At 34.4% G+C, this 20,906-nt stretch overlaps 1 protein-coding gene and 1 pseudogene across 2 annotated transcripts; both read right to left on the bottom strand.

Annotated features, from left to right (window-relative positions):
* Nucleotides 1-7,967: 7,967 nt before the first annotated feature.
* On the bottom strand, nucleotides 7,968-9,432 carry LOC110706859 (annotated as a pseudogene).
* A 6,164-nt stretch (nucleotides 9,433-15,596) lies between these two features.
* On the bottom strand, nucleotides 15,597-20,376 carry LOC110706857. 2 transcript variants are annotated; one of them, XM_021884834.1, is made up of 8 exons: nucleotides 19,818-20,376; nucleotides 19,071-19,256; nucleotides 18,884-18,979; nucleotides 18,571-18,691; nucleotides 17,070-18,492; nucleotides 16,647-16,977; nucleotides 16,384-16,536; nucleotides 15,597-16,063 (listed from the first exon to the last, which is right to left on the bottom strand). In XM_021884834.1, exons 1-8 carry the CDS (start codon nucleotides 19,875-19,877, stop codon nucleotides 15,860-15,862), a joined length of 2,574 nt encoding a protein of 857 aa, XP_021740526.1. In that variant the 5' UTR covers nucleotides 19,878-20,376; the 3' UTR covers nucleotides 15,597-15,859. The 2 variants fall into 2 exon arrangements, with proteins under 2 accessions (XP_021740526.1, XP_021740527.1); XM_021884835.1 differs by lacking the exon at nucleotides 19,818-20,376 and adding an exon at nucleotides 19,633-19,800.
* Nucleotides 20,377-20,906: the final 530 nt, after the last annotated feature.

The raw sequence follows: 20,906 nt of genomic DNA, 5'->3' as shown, positions 1-20,906 counted from the left end.
CTGAAGAACACGTTTGATGTACTCTGATTGTGATAACTGCAAAGTGCCTCTCTGCTTATCTCTTGTGATTTGCATTCCTAAAATCTTCTTTGCTGGACCCAAGTCCTTCATGTCAAATTCCTTTGACAATTGATGCTTCAACTTTATAATATCATTCATATCAGAACCTGCTATTAACATATCATCAACATAAAGTAATAGGATGATATAACTGGATTGATATCTCTTGAAGTAGCAACAGTGGTCAGCGTTGCACTTCTGGAAATCTTCCTTGTGCATGAAGTTATCAAACTTTTTGTACCATTGTCTTGGGGCTTGTTTTAGCCCGTATAAACTTTTCTTAAGTTTGCATACCATCTGCTCTTTCCCACTTTTTATAAAACCTTCTGGCTGGTGCATGTATATTTCTTCATCAAGATCTCCATGAAGAAATGCAGTCTTCAAATCTAACTGCTCGAGATAAAGATCTTCAATTGCAACAATACTCAACACTGTTCTAATGGTATTGAGTTTCACAACAGGAGCGAATATCTCATTATAATCAACTCCTTCTTTCTGTTGAAAACCTTTGACAACTAGTCGAGCCTTATACCTCTTGGAATCATCGTGCTCCTTTTTTGCTCGATATATCCATTTGTTATGAAGGGCCTTCTTACCTATGGGTAACTCAGTTAGTTCCCATGTCTGGTTTGAAATCAGGGATTGCATTTCATCTTTCATTGCAAGCCCCCACTTGCTAGCATCTCTGGTCTGGGATGCTTCATAATAATCTTCTGGTTCCCCATCATCAGTTAATAACAAATAATTCATATATTTTCTATTAGGCACATGTGGTCGAGTACTCCTTCTTAGGGTAGGAGTTGGACAAGAAGGTTGTTGTATGTCATTTGATTGCGATGTACTGCCCTGTACAGTCTGTTCTTCTTGTTGCGGAGTACTTATGATAGTGTACTCTTGCATCGTACTGTCTGGGACATAATCTTCATCAATGAATGTAGAATCTTTTTGATTTGTTTCATAACTCTCAATTTTATGCCTATCTTTGTACATGACTCTCTCATTGAAAATTACATCTCTTGAACGAATAATCTTTTTGTTTTCATCATCCCAAATGCGGTATCCGAACTCATCTTCTCCATAACCGATAAAAGTGCAAACTTTTGATTTAGGATCAAGCTTATTTCTGCCTTGATCACTAATGTGCACATAAGCTACACAACCAAATACCTTTAAGTGCGACAATTTGATCTCTTTGCCGCTCCATACCTCCTCTGGTAATTTGTACTCCAATGGGGTTGATGGTCCTCGATTGATCAAGTAAGCTGCTGTATTGACTGCTTCTGCCCGGAATTGTTTTGGTAGACCTGACTGTATACGAATGCTTCTGGCTCTTTCTGTCAATGTTTGGTTCATCCGCTCAGCTATGCCATTATGCTGAGGCATACCAGGCACAGTTCTTTCCATCTTAATACCATGCTCGTAGCAAAACTTCTTGAATTTGGTGTCCTCATATTCTCCGCCATTGTCGGACCTGAATCTTTTGATCTTCAGACCTGTTTCATTTTCAACCCTAGCTTTCCATATCCTGAAAACTTCAAACACTTCGGACTTGTATTTTAGAAAGTAAACCCATACTTTCCTAGAGTGATCATCAATAAAAGTCACAAAGTACTGTTTTCCACCTATAGACTGGGTGGTTGTTGGTCCCCACACATCAGAATGAACAAGCTCCAATTTTTCTTTCATTGGAGTTCTTCCATATGTCTGAAAGCTTACCCTCTTCTGCTTTCCAAGTATGCATTCTTCACACATGTCAAAATTCACAGATTTTAGACTAGGGAGTTTTCCAATTGAATGCATGATCTTCATTCCTTTCTCACTCATGTGACCAAGTCTTTGGTGCCATAACTTGGAATTTTCATTCTCTGTTGCAACTGCAATCGAATAACACGCTCTAGCTGTCAAATAGAGAGTACCATTCTTTTTACCATGAGCAACTATCATTGCTCCCTTTGAAATCTTCCAATTATCACCTTGAAAGATTATAGTGTAACCTTCACGAGCCAACTGCCCAACTGAGATCAAGTTCTTTCTTAGGTCGGGAACATGTTTGACATCCTTCAGCTCCCAAGCTGACCCATTTAACTTAATTTTGACATTATCTTGACCAACAATATCACAAGGTTGGTCATCACCAAGGTATACCTGTCCAAGGTTTCTATGGACATACTTCTCAAAAAAGTTTTTATTAGAAGTAGCATGGAACAATGCTCCAGAGTCTAATACCCAAGACTCTTCTTTGCTCTCCAATGAGCATATCAACGCATCATCACCTTCTCCGGTAGAAGTGACATTTGCCTCTGCCTTCACTTCTTTGCCTTTTGGTGTTCCCTTGCACTGATTTTTATAGTGCCCAATCTTTCTACAATTCCAACACTCCACAGTCTTTGAGTTTTGGAAATTATTTGGATTCCTGGATTTTGACCTCCTATCTTTGGATTGTCCTCGATAGTTTGATCTTCCGCGTTCATTCCTTCTGATTAAATTTCTTCCTCTTGACTCTGTATGCAATACTAAAGAGGATGAAGATTCACGTGATTCTCTTCGTCGAATCTCCTCACTAAGAACCAGATCACGAACGTCATCAAACTTCAACTTGTTATTTCCCGATGAGCTACTCACAGCTGTGACTGTAGCATTCCAACTATCTGGCAGGGAAGATAAAAGTATTAACGCTAATACTTCATCATCAAATTTGATTTCAACAGAACTCAATTGAGTTGTGACAGAATTGAGTTCATTAAGGTGTTGAGCTACCGATCCACCTTCCGACATCCTCAAACTAAACAACCGCCTCATCAAATGAACTTTATTGGAGGCTGATGGCTTCTCATACATATTAGAGAGAGCTTTCATGAGACCTGCCGTTGTGGTTTCCTTTGCAATGTTAAACGCCACATTGCGTGATAATGTCAATCGAATAACTCCGAGTGCTTGTCTATCTAAAAGTTTCCATTCTGCTTCTTGCATGCCATCTGGCTTTTTCTCTTCCAGAGGTTGATAGAGTTTTTTCTGGTATAAATAATCTTCAATTTGCATTTTCCAAAATCCGAAATCTTTACCATCGAATTTTTCAAGTTTAACTTCTCCTTTGTCTGCAGCCATTTCTCCCACTCAAATTTGACTTTTCCTTTTAGGATCGTTTTTATTTTTATCGTAATGTGGACTAATTGTCAACCAAGCTCTTGATACCAATTGTTAAGAAAATAATGCAAATTTTCTATTTAATCAAATTTGAAGGAGAAATAAATTACATAAACAAAATGTCTATTTATACCAAAGTGCAAAAAAACACAACCCCTCTTTTCTCTGAGTTATTTTTCTTCTCTCAGATTTTCTCTTGAAATTTTTTTTACATACAAATGAAGGAAATGCTCAATTTATAGTTTTCCTAAAACAACCTAAGCCATTTAAAATTTAGCCTGCAATATTTATTACCATTAGTTATTTTTCCTTATATTTGGAAACACCTTTAATTTTCAATGGTAATGCATGGTTATTTAATAACCATTTTTTTTTATGTTTCTTAATTATCTGCCAACACATAAAACCGCTAATTGAATTAGCGGTTTTACCTTATATTAAACCCACAATTTTTTGTAAGGTGATTTTTTTACTCAAATAAACCGCTAATTGAATTAGCGATTTGTTCTACACAAAAAAAAAAAAAAAAAAGATAGATGACATGGACAGTATGTAGGGAATTTTTATAAAATGTAGTGTAATCGAGGAATTTTGATTTTTTTTTAATTATATTCATGGAAATCATTCATGCATAACTCTAATTAATGTGAGTGAGAAATTAAATGGTGATTTAAATTGATAGCCTAGTAGAGCACAGGTCACCGCAATTCCTCATAAGTTTAGGATATATATAGACTTTTAGCTTTCGTTTAATCCGACATGACAAGCTCTAGCGCGCGATAACCACTCCATTCAGTAACTCTATAAGTTTGCCTCATCTTTAACAGTTGTAAACCTAACATTGATAAATAATTAAAGACTTATTTAAAATTAAAGATAGCTCACCCTAACTAACCCACCCACCCTGAAGCCGAGGTGTCAGCAATTAGTTTAACAAAAAGTTTTGTCTACATCCGCATTGAGGTAACTTTTATTGAATTTAGGGTAATTTGTACACTTTTTTGGGTAACTTTTATCAATAAAGTATTAATAACTTTTATTTATATCAGGGTAACTTATATATACTGGGTCACTTTCATTCATTACAGGGTAACTACTTTGATCATTTTAAGATAACTTTGTAGTGAATGTACTATATTTTATTGTACAGCCGAATTTTTTAAATGTTTATGTTAGCTTAATTGATAGCTGCTACGTGTACAGGTGTACTACTTAATTAGTCCTAGTAAAATTTTAGAACTTCCAAAACTAGAAAGACATGAATCACACATGATGCAACGAAAATGGCATCAAAGACGCTAATATATAATTTAGCAATTATTGAGTTTCTAAAGATTCTAAAATTGTCTTGATTTACTGTTTGTGGCAGGCTCGTCTACAAAATTAATTTCCTTATAATAACAAATACAGAGTATAAAACAAAGGATATTTGATCCGGTAATAATAATACGTAAAAATAAAAATAAATTTACTCTCTTTGTATTTGTACTTAAGAGGAGGCTGAACTTTGTACGTAGTCCATCTATAAAACCTAAAATGTTGTTACTACCTTGTTAAAATTGTTTTAATGAATAGATTATTAATTTTCAAGCGTTATACTACCTTCGTTTCTTTTCATTTATAACAATCAGACATTTTCTACTCACATTTTATGTCAAATCGTTACAAATAAAAAGAAATAGAGATAGTAATTTATACTTCTAGATAATTAAAAATAATATAAATCGATCAAAAATTTGCATTGACATACATGCCTAAGAGAAATGGAGGAAGTAATAAAATACGAAGGGAGTACTTTTTACACAATCTTTTTACATAGTTATAGATTTAGCTTGTCGTACAAGTTTTGTAAAGTTTAAAATTCACATCGCATTCATATAGGACTTGTCGATAAAATTAGTAAGGGAAGTTTTAAGAGTATATAACAAATAGTCTAAAAGAGGGAAGACCTTAAAGTCAGGGATGGAGTATATTGTGCTTAATTAATCTCCTTTAAAATTTACTACGTATGTTAATAATCTTTAATTGTATTTCAGCGATGTCTGCAAGAGATGTAATACAATGTAAGATTTATTCAATGATCGTAGCTTTGATGAAAAAAACCTTATTTAATTCAATTTTATGTATTTGTTAATTTAGATTTCTTTTGTAGATGACGTATGACTTTTCATTAATGAATTAATATGTTTCAAAAAAAACAAAAAGTTAATCTTTATCTTTCTACCAAAACTCGAGAGCTAGTTTGCGTTCCTAAACTTAGATATAGTAGCTAGAAGTCTTCTAGAATGAATAACGTGGTAGAGACCAATTAATGAACAACCTCCTCATCAATTTGGGATCAGATTATTGACAAAAATATATTATATATTTAATTTTTTTATGAATAAATAATTGAGATAGTTAATATATTTATATTATAATTAAGTAATTATATATGGTTTTCTTGTAATCATGTATGAACTGTGTCACGACTAAGAAAATTTATTTAATAAGCAAGTATATATGTTCAAATTATGTGCACATGATTCATGGCATAACATTAGGTGTAGAATAAAAAACTAGAGTTATATGTAGAAACATTGAAATGTAATTTTTTAAAATTTTCTTTTATTGGACATATACAGGCTCGCAATAAACAGTAGTATTACAAATTTTTATTCTATGGAAATTACAAATAGCTTTATGCCTTTACTAGTTCGATTTTACAAACTAATACGGAGTAAATAAGAATACAATTTCATATGAGTACATCTTAAAATCTTCATGCATAGGGTGTATTATACGGTCTTCAACGTAAACCACAAGGCACAAGGTCACCATGTAGAATTTCGTAAACATTTTTGTTTCATATAAATATAGGGTTGATAATAAATGGTTATAAATAGTTACAATTAGAAAATAATAGAATTTGTTACTAAACCTCTCTATTTCCAATAATGAAAGCAAAATACTTGTATTAAATAATACGAATTACGTTATTATGAGTTTTAATTATTAGCGCTTTTTTTAATTAAAGCAAAAATATTTATGATACGTCACGTGAAGAGTATATCTGTTTGAAGCATTAATCTACTTACTTTGAATAATGTATGTTTACCAACTCCTACTATACGCATCTCATAGAACAGACTCGTTCAAGCTAACGTGTAATACAAAAATAGAGTATAACTTAATATCATTTAATCAAAACTTATCACAACTAATCTAATAATTTTTTATTTTTATTTTATATTTTTAAAATAGACCTTGTCGATCTCCTCATACAGATCAGATTTATAGTAGTAGCGTCAAAAATGAAAAAACTAATTCTTTGAACATTAATATGTTCATTGATCAATAATGTACAATGATGGTCTCAATAATGTACAATTTTTATTGACTATTTGTCTATTCACCTAGTAAACTTGATGTCATGACATCAAATCTTCCATCTCCAATTCGATTTTTGGGGGTGAGGATAAATCTCTAACCCTATTCGATCCCCTCACTTTCAAGTGCCTGCAAAAACAGAACTAAAAAATGAGTAAATGATGTTTTCAGGCCTTGGTTCATGCATATATATCATAGATATTTACCTTAATCGATTGTTATTGTTATATATATACATACTTCGTATTATCCAGATAGTAATATCTAGATATGATTTCTACGCCGTGTTAGTTAATGTTATCCCCTATAATATACAAGTATATTCTGATATGAGTGAATTTGAGAAGGAAATCGTTATATAATATGTGCTATCAAGAACAAGAAGTTTGTGCCAATTCAACACATGCCCACAAGGTTTATGTAACAGCGCGACAATGGCAGAAAACATAATTAACCATAATTATGTATGTATCTATTATTACAAATTAAATAATGTCAAGAGTGACAATACATAAATAATTAGGGGTGGGACTTTTCAAACCGAACCGTGAAACCGCCCGTTACCGAACCGAACCATCACGGACCGATCCATTTATAAACCGATAAATTTAAATCGAAAACCGAACTGAACCGTTCAATATCAAACCGAAACCGAATCGAACCGCTCAATGTCAACCCGTTACGGACCGTAAACCGATAACAAACCAAACTGCTCAAATCCGAACCGAAACGAAACCGAACCGAATGGTTTATAAACCCGTTAATGACCCGAACCGTTTATAAACCGAAACCGTTTAAACCGTAAAAAAAACCGTTTAAACCGAACCATTTGTAACCCGCTAACCGTTTAAACCGACCCGTTTATGAACCGAAACCGTTTAAACCGCAGGAAAAACTGTATAAACCGAACCGTTATAATCCGCTAACCGTCTAAACTGAACTGCCATAACCCGTTAAACCGTTAAAATCGAACTGTTTTCGAATCGCAACCTGTTTAAACTGATCCGATTACAAATTGCTTAATTCAAATTGAATTATTTACAACATGAATGGTTAAATAGTAAATACAATTAATGTTAATAAATGTAGATCTAATCAAACGGCTTAGGTTTATACAAAGGTTTATATCACCTAGATCTAGTCCAACGGCATTATTAATATCGTTTTAGATTACTTACTTATTTTAATTAATATCAAATGTAACATACTAGTATTATTATATATTTATATATATACTTTAATTTAACAAAGGTAACAATAAATATAAATTTTAAAATAAATGCAATAAACATTACTAAATGTAGATCTAATTAAACAACTTAGGTTTATACAACGGTTTATATCAAATAGCTCTTGTAATCGTCTGGTTAAATCTGAGCTTAGTGTAGAATTTGATATGGTAACTGAACATATGTAGTCTAGGCGTCTAGCACATTATCATCTTCCTCTTCCTCAGAATCATTGTACTTTAATCTCTCTTCAATGCTCATGTTTCGGGTTGAATCAAATTCTCAAAAGTACAATTACAAATCTCCTAGACTATCAATACTATGGAGTTACAATTTCCAATCAGTCAATCACAATTCACATTTATACCACACCATTCAATTTAAAATTTGACCAAGTTACAATATCATTCGATTGTTAACAACTTAATAATTTGAAAATTCGAAAGACCCATTTGCCTAAGAAGAAATTAGACCAATTCACAATAAAATCCAATATTATCATGACCAAGTTTTAACCAAACCTCAAATAAGCCCAATTTCGATCAATCCCAAATACAGGAAGAAAACAAACAATTAAAACATTATTCCATAATATACAAATTAAACCATTCTTTAGCCACAATTATTTCATAACACTACCACAAATCCAGCAGATAAATAGCATTAAAATTAGAGTAATATCAACAAGCAATTAAAAAAAGTCACCATTTTCATTGATTAAAATTCACAATACATATACCAATACATAATGAAACTACTATCACTACTACCCAGATTAGATTTCAGATTTATCAACTGAAACTTCATCAAACTACTATTACCATTATCACAAAACACTAACCCTAGAAATTCAAATTCAATCAAAACCCCCAATTAATCCCTCTCACCACGAATCCTTCGGGCAAGCTGAATACCCTTAAGCATAATAGTAACCCTCTTAGCGTGAATCTCACAAAGGTTAGTATCCTCAAACAGACCAACCAAGTACGCCTCAGCAGCCTCCTGAAGAGCGGCAACAACAGAGCTCTGGAAACGAAGATCAGTCTTGAAATCCTGAGCAATTTCTCTGACAAGCCTCTGGAATGGAAGCTTCCTGATGAGAAGCTCAGTGCTCTTCACTCCGTGATCTCACAAAGCGCAACGGTTCCAGGTCTGAAACAGTGAGGCTTCTTCACTCCACCGGTGGCTGGGGCTGACTTACGGGCTGCCTTGGTGGCGAGTTGCTTCCTTGGGGCCTTTCCACCGGTGGATTTTCTTGTGGTTTGCTTGGTTCGTGCCATTGTTGATGTTAAGAGAGAAAGTGAAGGTTTTAGAGAGAGAAAGTTTGGGGTTGCAGAAAATGATAGATGATAAGATGAAGGGTGGAGTGAGAATGTGAGTGATTTGGGAGGGAGAAAGAGAGCGGTTATTTATAGGGAGGTGGTTTTGAAAATCGAGGTTTTGAGGGAAAGGATGTGGAGCGTTGATTTGGGGGTATAATCGACGGTTTTAGTTAGATTTGGAGTTGGGCACACAGATTACGAATTTGGGGGCTAGTTATTGGCGGTAAAGTGGTTTAAAAGGAAATTCAAAGGATTTGGTTTGGCGGGAAGTAGAATTGGAAGGAGAGGAGGTGAAATTTTAGAGAGAGAAGTGTAATTGTGCAAGTAAAACGGTTGATAAGAGTAATAGCTCATAATGGGTTTGTAAGTTATAAATTGTAACACCTTGAAAATCGTGCACGCATTGCGTGTGCTTCAGAACTTGTAAGTTATAAATTGTAAGAAATGCAAATGTTTCAAAATTGAAATTGATTCAATACGACATAGAAAATGACTTAATGTATATCAATATCTGACATCTCTATACGTATACATATCTGTGAGTCTGTGACTGTATATGTAATAAACTAATAACTTAATAAAATAATAAGTAATAATACTAATAACTAATAAAGTAATGAAATCTAAGTCTAACCATTGTTTCTCATGGGTATTCAATCTAACCGTTGTATATTTGACTATTTGTACATTAATATTGAACAATGATTTCATCACCACTTTAGTGATTTCGTGATTTCGTCCATTTAACTTATCAAGTTGTTTGAGTTAGTAATCTAAATAAAGTAACAAACTAAATAACGAATCCATTTAATCTCGTGTAACTTATAATCTATAACAAATGCAATGTTTGGAAATGGAAATTGATTCAATACGATATTGTTAATGTATATGTAATTATGTATTAATTATTTAATTATTATGTATATCATATCGTACAAATGTACGGTTGGTATCATTATCATACTATCATTGCCTCATTGAATCATTGGTATGTACGTATAATCGATAAACATATCTGATTATTAAAACTTAAAAGTTTAAAACACTTGTTGATCGATCTAATTGAGTACTTGTACTTCCTTAATTATCGATTTATCGTATTCTAAGTATCAACTCATTAAATCATGGTCATGACGCGATCTTTAAAACAATCATTAATTCATGACCCAAACCTCTTATAAACCGAACCGGCATGATCCGAACCGTTCATTAACCGAACCGACATTGGACTGTGTAAACCCTCCCCTAAACCGGCCCATTTCAAACCGAACCAGCATGATCCGTACCGTTTATAAACCGAACCAACATTGACCCGGGTAAACCTGCCCCTAAACCGACCCGTTTCAAACCGAACCGGCATGATCCAAACCGTTTGTAAACCGAATCGACATCAACCCGGGTAAACCCGCCTCCTAAACCGACCCGTTTCAAACTGAACCGGCATGAACCGAATTTTTTATAAACCGACCCGCTTATGACCCAAACCGAATTTAAACCGTAAAGAAATAAACCGAAACCGAACCGACCCGTGACTAACCCAAACCGAATTGAACCGACCCGTCAGCTAAATCAAACCGTTTCAACCCGAACCGCTCCAAACCGAAACCGACTCGCACCTAGGTCAAACCGAACCGCCAAACCGAAGTCCCACCCCTATAAATAATCCATTAATATTAATATATTGAAGGTAAGTATGCATAAACTTGGACTAGATAGAACGGCATCTTTAGCTATATCTTTTCTCAAAAGAAAAAGGTTGATTATTATAATCTTGTTTATATTGTAAAAAATTTAATTATAATCTTTTTATTGTATAAATTATAACCAAAATGACAAATTATTGTTGAAAACAATATGGCACAAAATCACACACCATATATGAAGAGAATATGTTAATTAGATTTGAAACATCTATCCGTAGGACGGTGACTTGCTTTGACTATATGATGCCTAATTAACCTCTTCATGAAAGTGTGTTGGGATTTAAACAAAATGAATGAACCTATATAAAAGTATGTAGCTTGACATGGTATTTCTATAGATCCTTAATTACAATTTAATTAAGCCCGGTATGATTCAACTTAACTTAAGATTCTTAAGAAGTGCTATTACAAACGTTATAAGTTCGGACAAGTTAAGACAAAGTATAGGTTTTAATTTTACTTCAGATAAAATAATTAAATCAAACAGCTGATTGATTGAGTGCGATTTGATTAATCAATCAATATGTCAACTTGCATTGCCATTGAAAAGCACGGTGTAGAATAATTTGAGCATATATAACTACCAAACTTTGATCAGCATGGATTTGGTTTTCCAAGTGTGACAATTAAATAGTGTAAGGGATTTGATTAGGTGATGTAGTCCATTTAGAATACTAATTAAATTAAATTAGGTTGATGATCTGAGCCATCTTATCTAACATCCAAGTTTCAGATTATTATATGTATGAAACTTATATTACTTTCTGTTTGATAAATTAAATTGTTTGATGACCTTGAAGTTTTTTTTATTTTTGCATGACTATTCTACACTAATGACCTCAATGATGAACATGCGCATATATAAAGTATGTTCCTAGCTAATAATTCCATCTTACGTAAACCTGAGGGTTAGTTTACAATGTAGTACAAAACTACAAATACCTTACTAGCTATATGGATTATATAAATCCTTGTCCTAATTTATAAATAGATGTTTACATATTATTCATTAAAAAAAAAAAACCCCTCCATAATACGTAGTAGTACATAATTAAACAAATGAACAAGTATATGGATTGTGGTAATTGTTAATTCACTAGTCCACCATGACAATAGCCTATAAGATTAATAGGTACTATGCAAGTAAGTAAATGATGGAAATTAAAATTGAGACAATGAGTCTAGCACAAGGTTATGAGGGATTGAGGGTCAATATAATCAAGTAAATCAACCCAATAGACTATTATCCCTCTTATTCATTGTTTTCGTATTTTAGTGTTCCATTGTTCGACTAAATTGTATTTTGCAATAGTAATTTAATCGGTGGTTCGTGCACCCGAGTGTACCATGCGCATGGTACACCCGTATTATGCAGAAAGAACATGGCTTATAATTATAAAGAACATTATGAAGTTTCACAAGAACACAACATTAAAATTTAAAGAACACAGTTCATTTTTAAGAAACAGTTTGTAAAAAAGGTAAAAGATAATTAATAATTGATTTTTACCACGAATTTAATGTTAAATTATTCCAAAATATTCAATTTCCAGAATTTCTTTATCTAAAATTATTTTCGCCCAAAAACAATTCAAGGTTTTCTTTTCAAATTTCAAAAATTCAAATATCAAAATTTAAAATTTCATTTTCAAAATTTCAGTTTCCAAATTATTTTATTTCAATCATTTTCTTTTAAAATTCTCTAAAAAATTGATCATATATTTTCCCCATATTTTTTATTTTTATATTTAGTTACAATGTTCATCTTAATAATATAGGAATATTGTTTGTAATATAAAGAACATAATTTGTTATATTGTTACGTAAACATGTTTAATCTATTGTAAATACCTCAAAGAATATTGTTTGTAATGTAAAAAAACATATAGTTTAGACCCAAAAAACATATTAATCAGACTCAATGAACATATTCCATTCCAATTAAAAAATGAATATGGATCCAAGAAATGATAGAAAAACAAAACATTTATCATAATATGAAGATATCATCTCCAACCTCAGAAAATAACAGTAAAAAAGAAAAAAAAAATCGAAAAATTGAAAAATACCCTTTTTCTCAACAACGAATTAGTCAATTACTTCTTTTGATTAAAAGATTCATCGGAGCGATAAATTCAACTCCGTAATAACATTGAATCATTTCAAAATTCAAAATGGTTTCTCTCTCTATATCAACACAATTTCTCTCTCTTAACAAAAAAAAATGAAATTCTATTTATGAAATGCAAATAATAAATCAATTCCATAAATCAAGGAGTATAAATAACAAATCAATCCCTTAAACCAAAGAGGGAATCGTTTTGGAATTTTCGCCAATGTACTTTATATTTGTACACAATGTTCTATCCGCGTTTTTTATAACCCTTGTATTTTGACCGGATGTACCATGCACATGGTATACCCGAATAAATACACCCGGGTGTATGATGAAATTTTCAATAGTAGTTTGTATTCAATTTACTTTGACCATCCCATTTAATACCATGCATGTCTTGCTTAAGTTGTCACCCCCAAATCCAATAAAAATATCAGCTTTGATTTAGTGGTAAGGTTTGCATCTCACATCAAACTCCACTAAAGGCATTTTAAGGTGAGAATTCCCTTACGCATCCCACCTCTCTCCACTCCCAAATGGCCTAGCCAGCAAACCCGAGTCGGATGGATCAATGAGAGGTTCTAGCCCGATAGAAACTTTTTCCTTACCTTGAAAAAAAATCCAATCAAAACAAAATTACAAATACTACCTAGAAAATTTAAAGTTGTGACTTATCATACGCGTGACATACATCAGTTGGTTTATAAGATTCGGGTGTTTGGGCCTATGTGTATTGATCTCATCATATCAATAGGGCTTATAATCCTTATATGTATTCATCCTAACATATCCATCAAGTTTATATGGAGCAACACTTTAAAACCACTAGACTTCATTCCACTCTCAAGCTATCATCGGCGTTGAATGGCCAGGAAATGACTGCTCTTTAAAGAGAGAAACTTGCGAAAATCACTAAGCTAGGCTATCTTAAAAGGAGACTATCGCCTAACTTGTAAGTAGTTAATTGCATGCTTGTTCTTTGAATAGTCAACATTCATGCTCACCAACTGTTCGATAAATTGTCTCAACCAGTTTTTAATTAATAACTATTTAAATCATCGAAATTTCGGGTGCACTTTACTGTTCAATGCTCAAATTTAAGGTGACTTTTAACCAGTTTTAAGTTAGTTTTAGCATGCTTTGATTTTTATTGCACATCAAGAGTGATTTTATAGTGTTCCGGTATGGTTAGCCGGGAACTTATGTCCGAGGCCGGTAATGGTCTCTTAACTAGTTTGATACGTGCATAATCAATGTTGATTAGCTACTATCGGGGAATTGTTCGAGGAAAACCGTTCCAATGGAAAAGTTTGTGCTCCGTGAAGTCCAATAAGGGTATAAACGGTAATTTAAGTGTGTGAGAGTAATTGAAATCGTCTCTTAGAAGTGAATTATGACATATGAGGGATATTTATAGAATACGAGAAGCAGGTGCTACGTGAGGTGGAGGTCACGTGGGGGTCTTGACATGTGGATGGCAAATGTCTACATGAGCGAAAGCAACTCTTCACGTGGACTTAATGAATAGGTAGACATGGACAGATGCCTAGTAGACAGGGTCCAAATTTTTGGACCTGGCCCATTTATCTAATATAATACCGGTAGACGGTAATATCCCATATATATGGGATAAGTTATATAATATAATATAATATAATATGATTATTAGTAATTTTAATGAGGTAAATTACTGATAAAGGGAACAACTTTAACATATAGATAACTTCATATTATATCGAATTAACCTGCGATCCTTTTTAGAATTATTTTACAACCAACGTACCAACTACCAAGTAATGTGGTGCAATTTTTAAAATTCATTTGTTTTGTAAGTGGGACAAGAGAGAATCAATAGGACATTAAAAAAAAGTAAAATTAAACAGAAATTAGGAAGCTTTATACTAGTACGAGACTGAGTGAGTACATGAGATATCGTTTTGCAAAATGCATCTTATCAACTTTCGTTGTTTTAGAAATATTAGATTTGAGTTACTAAGTGTTTGTACCTATTTTCATTAGTTCATTAGTAATCTTTCCAAACGAAATTAAAATCCCTGACTAGGAGTCTATGTAAGATAAGAATTAGACGTACAATAAGGAAGGGTAGTATGGTAGATGGCCTATCCACCCTATTTGTTCCATGATCTATGGGTCTTCAGGTGATGCGTGACTATAAGAAAGTGTAATCGCAATCAAGCATGTAACATTAAATCTCGTGCAAGACATTCTTTAGCTACGCTTATAGCATTTGATTCAATAGCAAAATGATCATAAACACTAGGACTTATGCATTAAGTTCATTAGTAATGACTAATGAGACATTGTATCACTTGTCACTCTCGTGGTTAGACCTTCATGTAGAGGTAAACCTTCCTGAATAGAGTGTCTTTCTATGGCACTTTCACCCGTTTTCCCTCCAAATCTCCTCATTATACCCTAACACAATTGTCAGTTGTGCACAACGAATAAGACTAGAAAAAACCAAAGGATGCTATGGTGAAGATGGAATATGACTAGATAATGTCACTCTAAGAGATGCATCCTGAAGTTACATACAAAACCAAAAATGTTATATTATGTAGAAGTCTCAGAAAGAAATAGACAAATAAATGGTGGCCGTGCAAACATATGTACGGATCATATTTTACATAAAGCAGCATATAGATAGCCAGAGATTAGCTAGCTATGCTGCAGAAAATTCTTCCTCAAGTCTCATCAGTGATGTACGCTCTTGGTGGAATCTAACATCTATGAATTTGCCGTTCAAGGAAACCGGGGCATCATCAGAATGACCCTTTGCATGCTCAATAAGTAATGCTTGAACAGAAAAGAATAAAAATAAAGACTTAAGAAAAAATTCTAATGTATTTACTATAAATAGGTTAATATTATAATTTTAGTAAAGGAGTTAATCACTTAATCTTCCATGGGATCGGTCTCTATTTCTTGAGCTAACTCCCTTGTTAGGCTGTCTGCGCGCTCATCTTGTCCTCCTGCAAAAGAATAGACTTTAAAGGCAAACTGAAAAGCCCTCCAGAGCATCTTGGCGCAAACATTTTTCTGCCCTCCTGCTTTGGACCAAGCTTGATCATTTGATGCTGCCTTTGCATCTCTTCTCTCCTATAATTCCAAGATAAAAAAATAAAAAAATTTGACTTGTATTAGTTTTGTTTTCTGTTACTAAATCCTACAACATTCATTTCATTATAAGTACGTGTATGTGTCAGGTATGATTCTTGATTGTCCAACATTGGTATGGACTGTATATAAAACCTTCACTTCTTTTTGGATTTGATGCATAGCTGAGCTCAACACATGGACATGTACTTGTGTTTGACATGAGCACCCGAGGTGGATTAGGACAAGTTTTGTTTTACTTGGACAAAAGAGGAGAGATGTAAAACTTAAAATATGAAATTTGGTTGGTTTGGGTTAACTACCTTTAGTGCCAATTCCATGCAGCTTGATGAGACGTCCACCATTGCTTCCTTAATCTTGACGAGAATTTGAAAGTCAAAATGAATGTTGTGGCTTTGAAACTTCTTTGCTTCTTCATCTTTGGTTCGTTCCAAACCTTCCAGTTCTCCTTTAATCTGTATGAAATTAAAGTTTGTTATGTTGAGGTTGTACTGATTGTTGCTACATTTAACATGATAACCAAACTAAAATCTTATCCTTGATATTGCTTCTAAGGTTGATTTACCTTGTTGAAGTATTTCTCGACTTTGTCAAGAATCTGGGCCAAAGGAGACTCCATTTTCCAGTTTTGTAATTCAGATAATATCCCATCAAGTTTTTTATGCAATGCTGCTGCCATCCTCAAGGCTTCTAATTTTTTGACTGGGAAACCTTCGAACCTTGCAAAAACCTGGCTCTCATCTGTGAGGACTTCAAGTGTGGATTCTACTTTCTGATAAAATTTATGCAGTTCATTCATGTCCTTCGTCTGGAATGAGCTCAGAGTACCTTGCATCTCCTTAATTGTTTTTCCATACTTTTCAACATCTTCCTCAATTTGCATGAAGTATGCTGACCTGAAAGTTCAGTATGACAGTAGTTAAGTAGTGTTCTTCTATGCTACCCAGTCCAAAAATAGAATGCGAAAACAGTCATATTTTGCAGCTACCTTTTAGTCATCTCTGCAAGTGCATCGGCCATGCTCTGTCCTCCACCAGAACTACCATTACTCCCTCCTCCTTTTTTCCCTTGAGAGGATTTTCCTGTTAAAGATGAACCTTCCACCTTTCCCTTGAGCAAACGGTATAAATTTCCCATGTGAGATGACCTTTTCAATTTTGTGGTGCTCTTTGCACGTAGGGACCTAGCACCTGGAGGAGGTGGTGGTGGTCCACCTCCTTTACCTGGCATAGGTGGTGGCGGTGCTTGTGGGCCACCCTTCGAGCCAAATGGAGGTGGTGGAGGAGGGGGGGCCCTTGAACCAGGGGGTGGAGGTGGTGGTGGAGCTCTTGCTCCAGGAGGCGGTGGAGGTGGAAGGGCCCTTGAACCAGGGGGTGGAGGTGGTTGTGGAACTCCCACACTAGGAGGTGGTGGAGGAGGAGGGGCCCTTGAACTAGGGGGTGGAGGTGGAGCTCCTACACTATGTGGTGGTGGAGGAGGGGCCTTTGAACAAGGGGGTGGAGGTGGTGGCGGAGTTGATGGAACCGTATCCATTGATGGAAGTTTTGCACTAGGAGGGGGTGGAGGAGGAGGAGGAGGAGGAGGAGGCCTTGAGTTATAAGGAAGTGATGGAGCATTGGAAACGGATGGAGGAGGCGGTGGTGGTGGTGGAGTCCTTAAATTTAACGGTGGGGGTGGGGGTGGGGGAGGAGCTATTGCATTATTAGGTGGTGGAGGGGGTGTAGTTGATTGTGGTGGTGGTGGAGGTGAGTGCAACTGCTTGACCGGTGGAAATGATGACATGACAGTTGGTGATGATGGGGTAGATGGTGGTGGTGTAATTACTTCTTCTGATGGAAGTTGAACTTGTAAAAGTGGTTTTAGTGATTGTTTTAGGTTCTCTTGATCACTGGACTCCAACTTGGATTTTGAGGATGGTGGTTGAAGTGCCTCATTACTTTCCATGTCTATGATCATGGGAACTGGCCCTTGTTTTGTATCCGCCTCAGTCTTTACCTCACTATTTTCTTTTTTCCCATCTTCCATTGGAATGATAGTTGGCCCTTTGCTGATCTTCTGGTTCTGCATATTATTTTGAAGGATCATATGGAAAGAGAGGCGCTTCCAATCCATTGCACTCAATTTCTCTACTGCTTGAACCCTGAGATCCCAAAGACGAGGGGGAGAATAGCTACCATACTCTCCATATCTTGGGGACTCAGGTAGGACGGAAGTTGGGGTATGAGGTGAAGCACAAGTTGATGGACCTAGATCAAAAGATCTCCTGTCAAAAGAGATGGACCTTGAGCTTAAGCTTCGGCTTGAGCTTGAGCATGAGCTATAGTCTTTCTTTGGTTCATCCTCTTCCATTACATCAAACCTCTCTTTGGCTGTCCTGTTAATGCAGTCCAATATAGTCAACACTATCTTAGCTGCAAGACAAAGAGCATCCTACCTTAGCAAGCGGAATTCTGTAGTAATTAAGCATACTTGAAAGAATTTAAACATACCGAGTTCCTCCAAGGGGATTTTTTCAACATTGCTATACTTGAACTTGTCCCTCACCCTAGGATCTTCTATCCATGCTGAATCTCCCACACATTTTAGGACTTCATAAAAGCTGATCAATCCCTGATTAATCACAATGAGATATTTGTTTAAATTTGTGATGAAAAACACATGTTTGAGATAGAGTTGCATTACTACGAACATTGGGATGAAGATTATCTGTGCAGAACTACACACATATCTTTACTTTTACTATCCTTCAATGCTTTTTTACCAAATGGGCTATCAGGAGATTAAACGGAAAAATTTACTAACCTCATGTGTGTTTCTCTCCTTCAGTTTTGCTGTTGGAACACAGTGTACAAATTCAGGGTACATTCGATGAAGATCCTCTCCGGTCAAAATTAGCAGCTGCAGGAACAAAAGACAATGATGTATGTTTCGAACATTAATGTTAAAGAAGCATTTTTTTATTTTAAGAAAAGAAGAAAAGTTGGGGTACCTCATGTATTGGAACAGAGCCATTTAGGGGAGGAATATCAAAGATGTCCCTAAAAGTCATGATCCTCTTCCTCAGCTCCATGAACATTAGAATGTTGTTGCCATTGCTTTCTCTGTTGCCTGACTTGGGAGTCGGGCTTTCCATCTCTTTCTGTTGTTTGACATGCGTATTAGATAGCTTAGTCGGCTGCAAGACAAAAAAATGCATCTTATTTGATCAGCCATATTGATATTTTAAAATTCAGGCTTACCCATACATTCTTGTTGGAGCCTTAGAAGGTATACATATAAGAATTGAAGGTTTAAGTAATTTATAGCGCAGAGATTTCCTAATATGTTCGATGTATTTGAGGGTTTTATGATCATTTTCTTGGACAACATGGTGAAAGGCAGAATTTTTCAGATATAGCTGTGAATATCAATTAGGAATTCATAAAATATGAAAGCAAAGAATGTTAGCTTAGAAATGATCATGGTTTTTTTGTTTTTGTTTTTGGAATCGAGGTTTATAATGTTCTTGCTAGACGAAAAGGATGAAGATGTTATTGGTTTAGGAACATTACCATGATGAATTACTGATGATGAAGATATTTAATGCAAGATTGACTCAACTATCTCATAAACATCATTTTCTGGGTTTGTTTGCATTTGCAGGTTGATATACTTTTTTTTGCTTATGCTCCAAAATTCTGATAAACTTTACTACAAGGATGTAGAAATATTCTAAGAAGAAAAGCCACCAATATACCTGCAATTTGACCGTTCTTCGACGAAACAACGAAGGAATACAGGAAGTGGCTCCAGCCATTGTAAGGTCAGGATGACTTTTTATTTTATACAATTTTCTTCATTAAATTAATTATTTTTTTTTTTTGGTATTTTGATGATGATCTTGATATGAAAATCAAATGACGCGTTCCATTACACCTGTGTAGGTAGAATAATTAATTCCGAAGATTATAAATAATGCAATAAAAAGGAGAAAAAATGATCAATAATAAAAGAATGTTTCAACGTTTAAAAAACTGTAATTTAATCAAAATAGGCGTGCAGGACATTTTTGTAAGGAAAAGAAAGGGGTCGGGGTGGGGAGGAGGGTGGCTCTCCACAAAAGAGAGAACCTAAGAAAGGTTTTCCTTTAAGGTACCGAGACGACGGTTTTGAAATTATCTGGAAATTTGCCTGTTTAGTTTTTGATTTTCTGTTTTAGAACAGAAATTTTAGATAAGGCCTCCTTATTACCCCCATTGCAACGGCTATATGAATTCCTAAAACATTTCCATGGTAGACAGCTCAGAGGTCAATACACTATCTGTAAAGCCCCTTTTGTTACCTTGTTTGGGTTTATTTTTCAGGTTAAAATTTTCAAAAAAAGGCTTCTTATTTTTAGAAATGCTGTTATATTATTACTATTTTCTTGGTTATCTGCTGTAATTGTTTCATCTGTTATTTTCCTCTATGGTTAAAATAAAATCTAATCATCAACATAGTGATTAAAAGTACAAAAAATTCAATCATGCCAATCAAAAATAGTGATGTAATATAAATATCTGGTTTTATATATTGAGCTCAGTCGATTTAAATTCTGATTTGTATGCATTAGACAATATTATGAGTATCTTCATTGTACAGTAGGTTTAGTACAACCAAAACTATTTATTGGTTCATGTGGTCAAGGTGTAAAAAAAAATAAAAATAAATAAAAACACCAAATCGTAACCTTAGTTGTACCATGGACAAGGTACAAGCGTACAATCCATTATACATATAAAATTGCCCTTTATTTAGGACCAAATTATTTTAATTTTTTTTAATATATATTGATTTTATTTAATTA

This window comes from Chenopodium quinoa, unplaced genomic scaffold, assembly GCF_001683475.1.
Source record: "Chenopodium quinoa cultivar QQ74 unplaced genomic scaffold, ASM168347v1, whole genome shotgun sequence".
Lineage (NCBI taxonomy): Eukaryota > Viridiplantae > Streptophyta > Magnoliopsida > Caryophyllales > Amaranthaceae > Chenopodium > Chenopodium quinoa.
Note: the sequence above shows the minus strand (reverse complement) of the source record. Positions and strands in the feature narration are given on the sequence as shown.

What these genes read in the sequence shown, in the direction of transcription:
- LOC110706857 (XM_021884834.1), bottom strand. Translation starts at nt 19,877, where the DNA reads ATGGCTGGAGCCACTTCCTGTATTCCTTCGTTGTTTCGTCGAAGAACG. An exon ending in AATCCCCTTGGAGGAACTCG is followed by an intron (nt 18,493 to 18,570) that starts GTATGTTTAAAT and finishes TTTGTCTTGCAG; the next exon opens with CTAAGATAGTGTTGACTATA. An exon ending in GCATGGAATTGGCACTAAAG is followed by an intron (nt 16,064 to 16,383) that starts GTAGTTAACCCA and finishes TTGGAATTATAG; the next exon opens with GAGAGAAGAGATGCAAAGGC.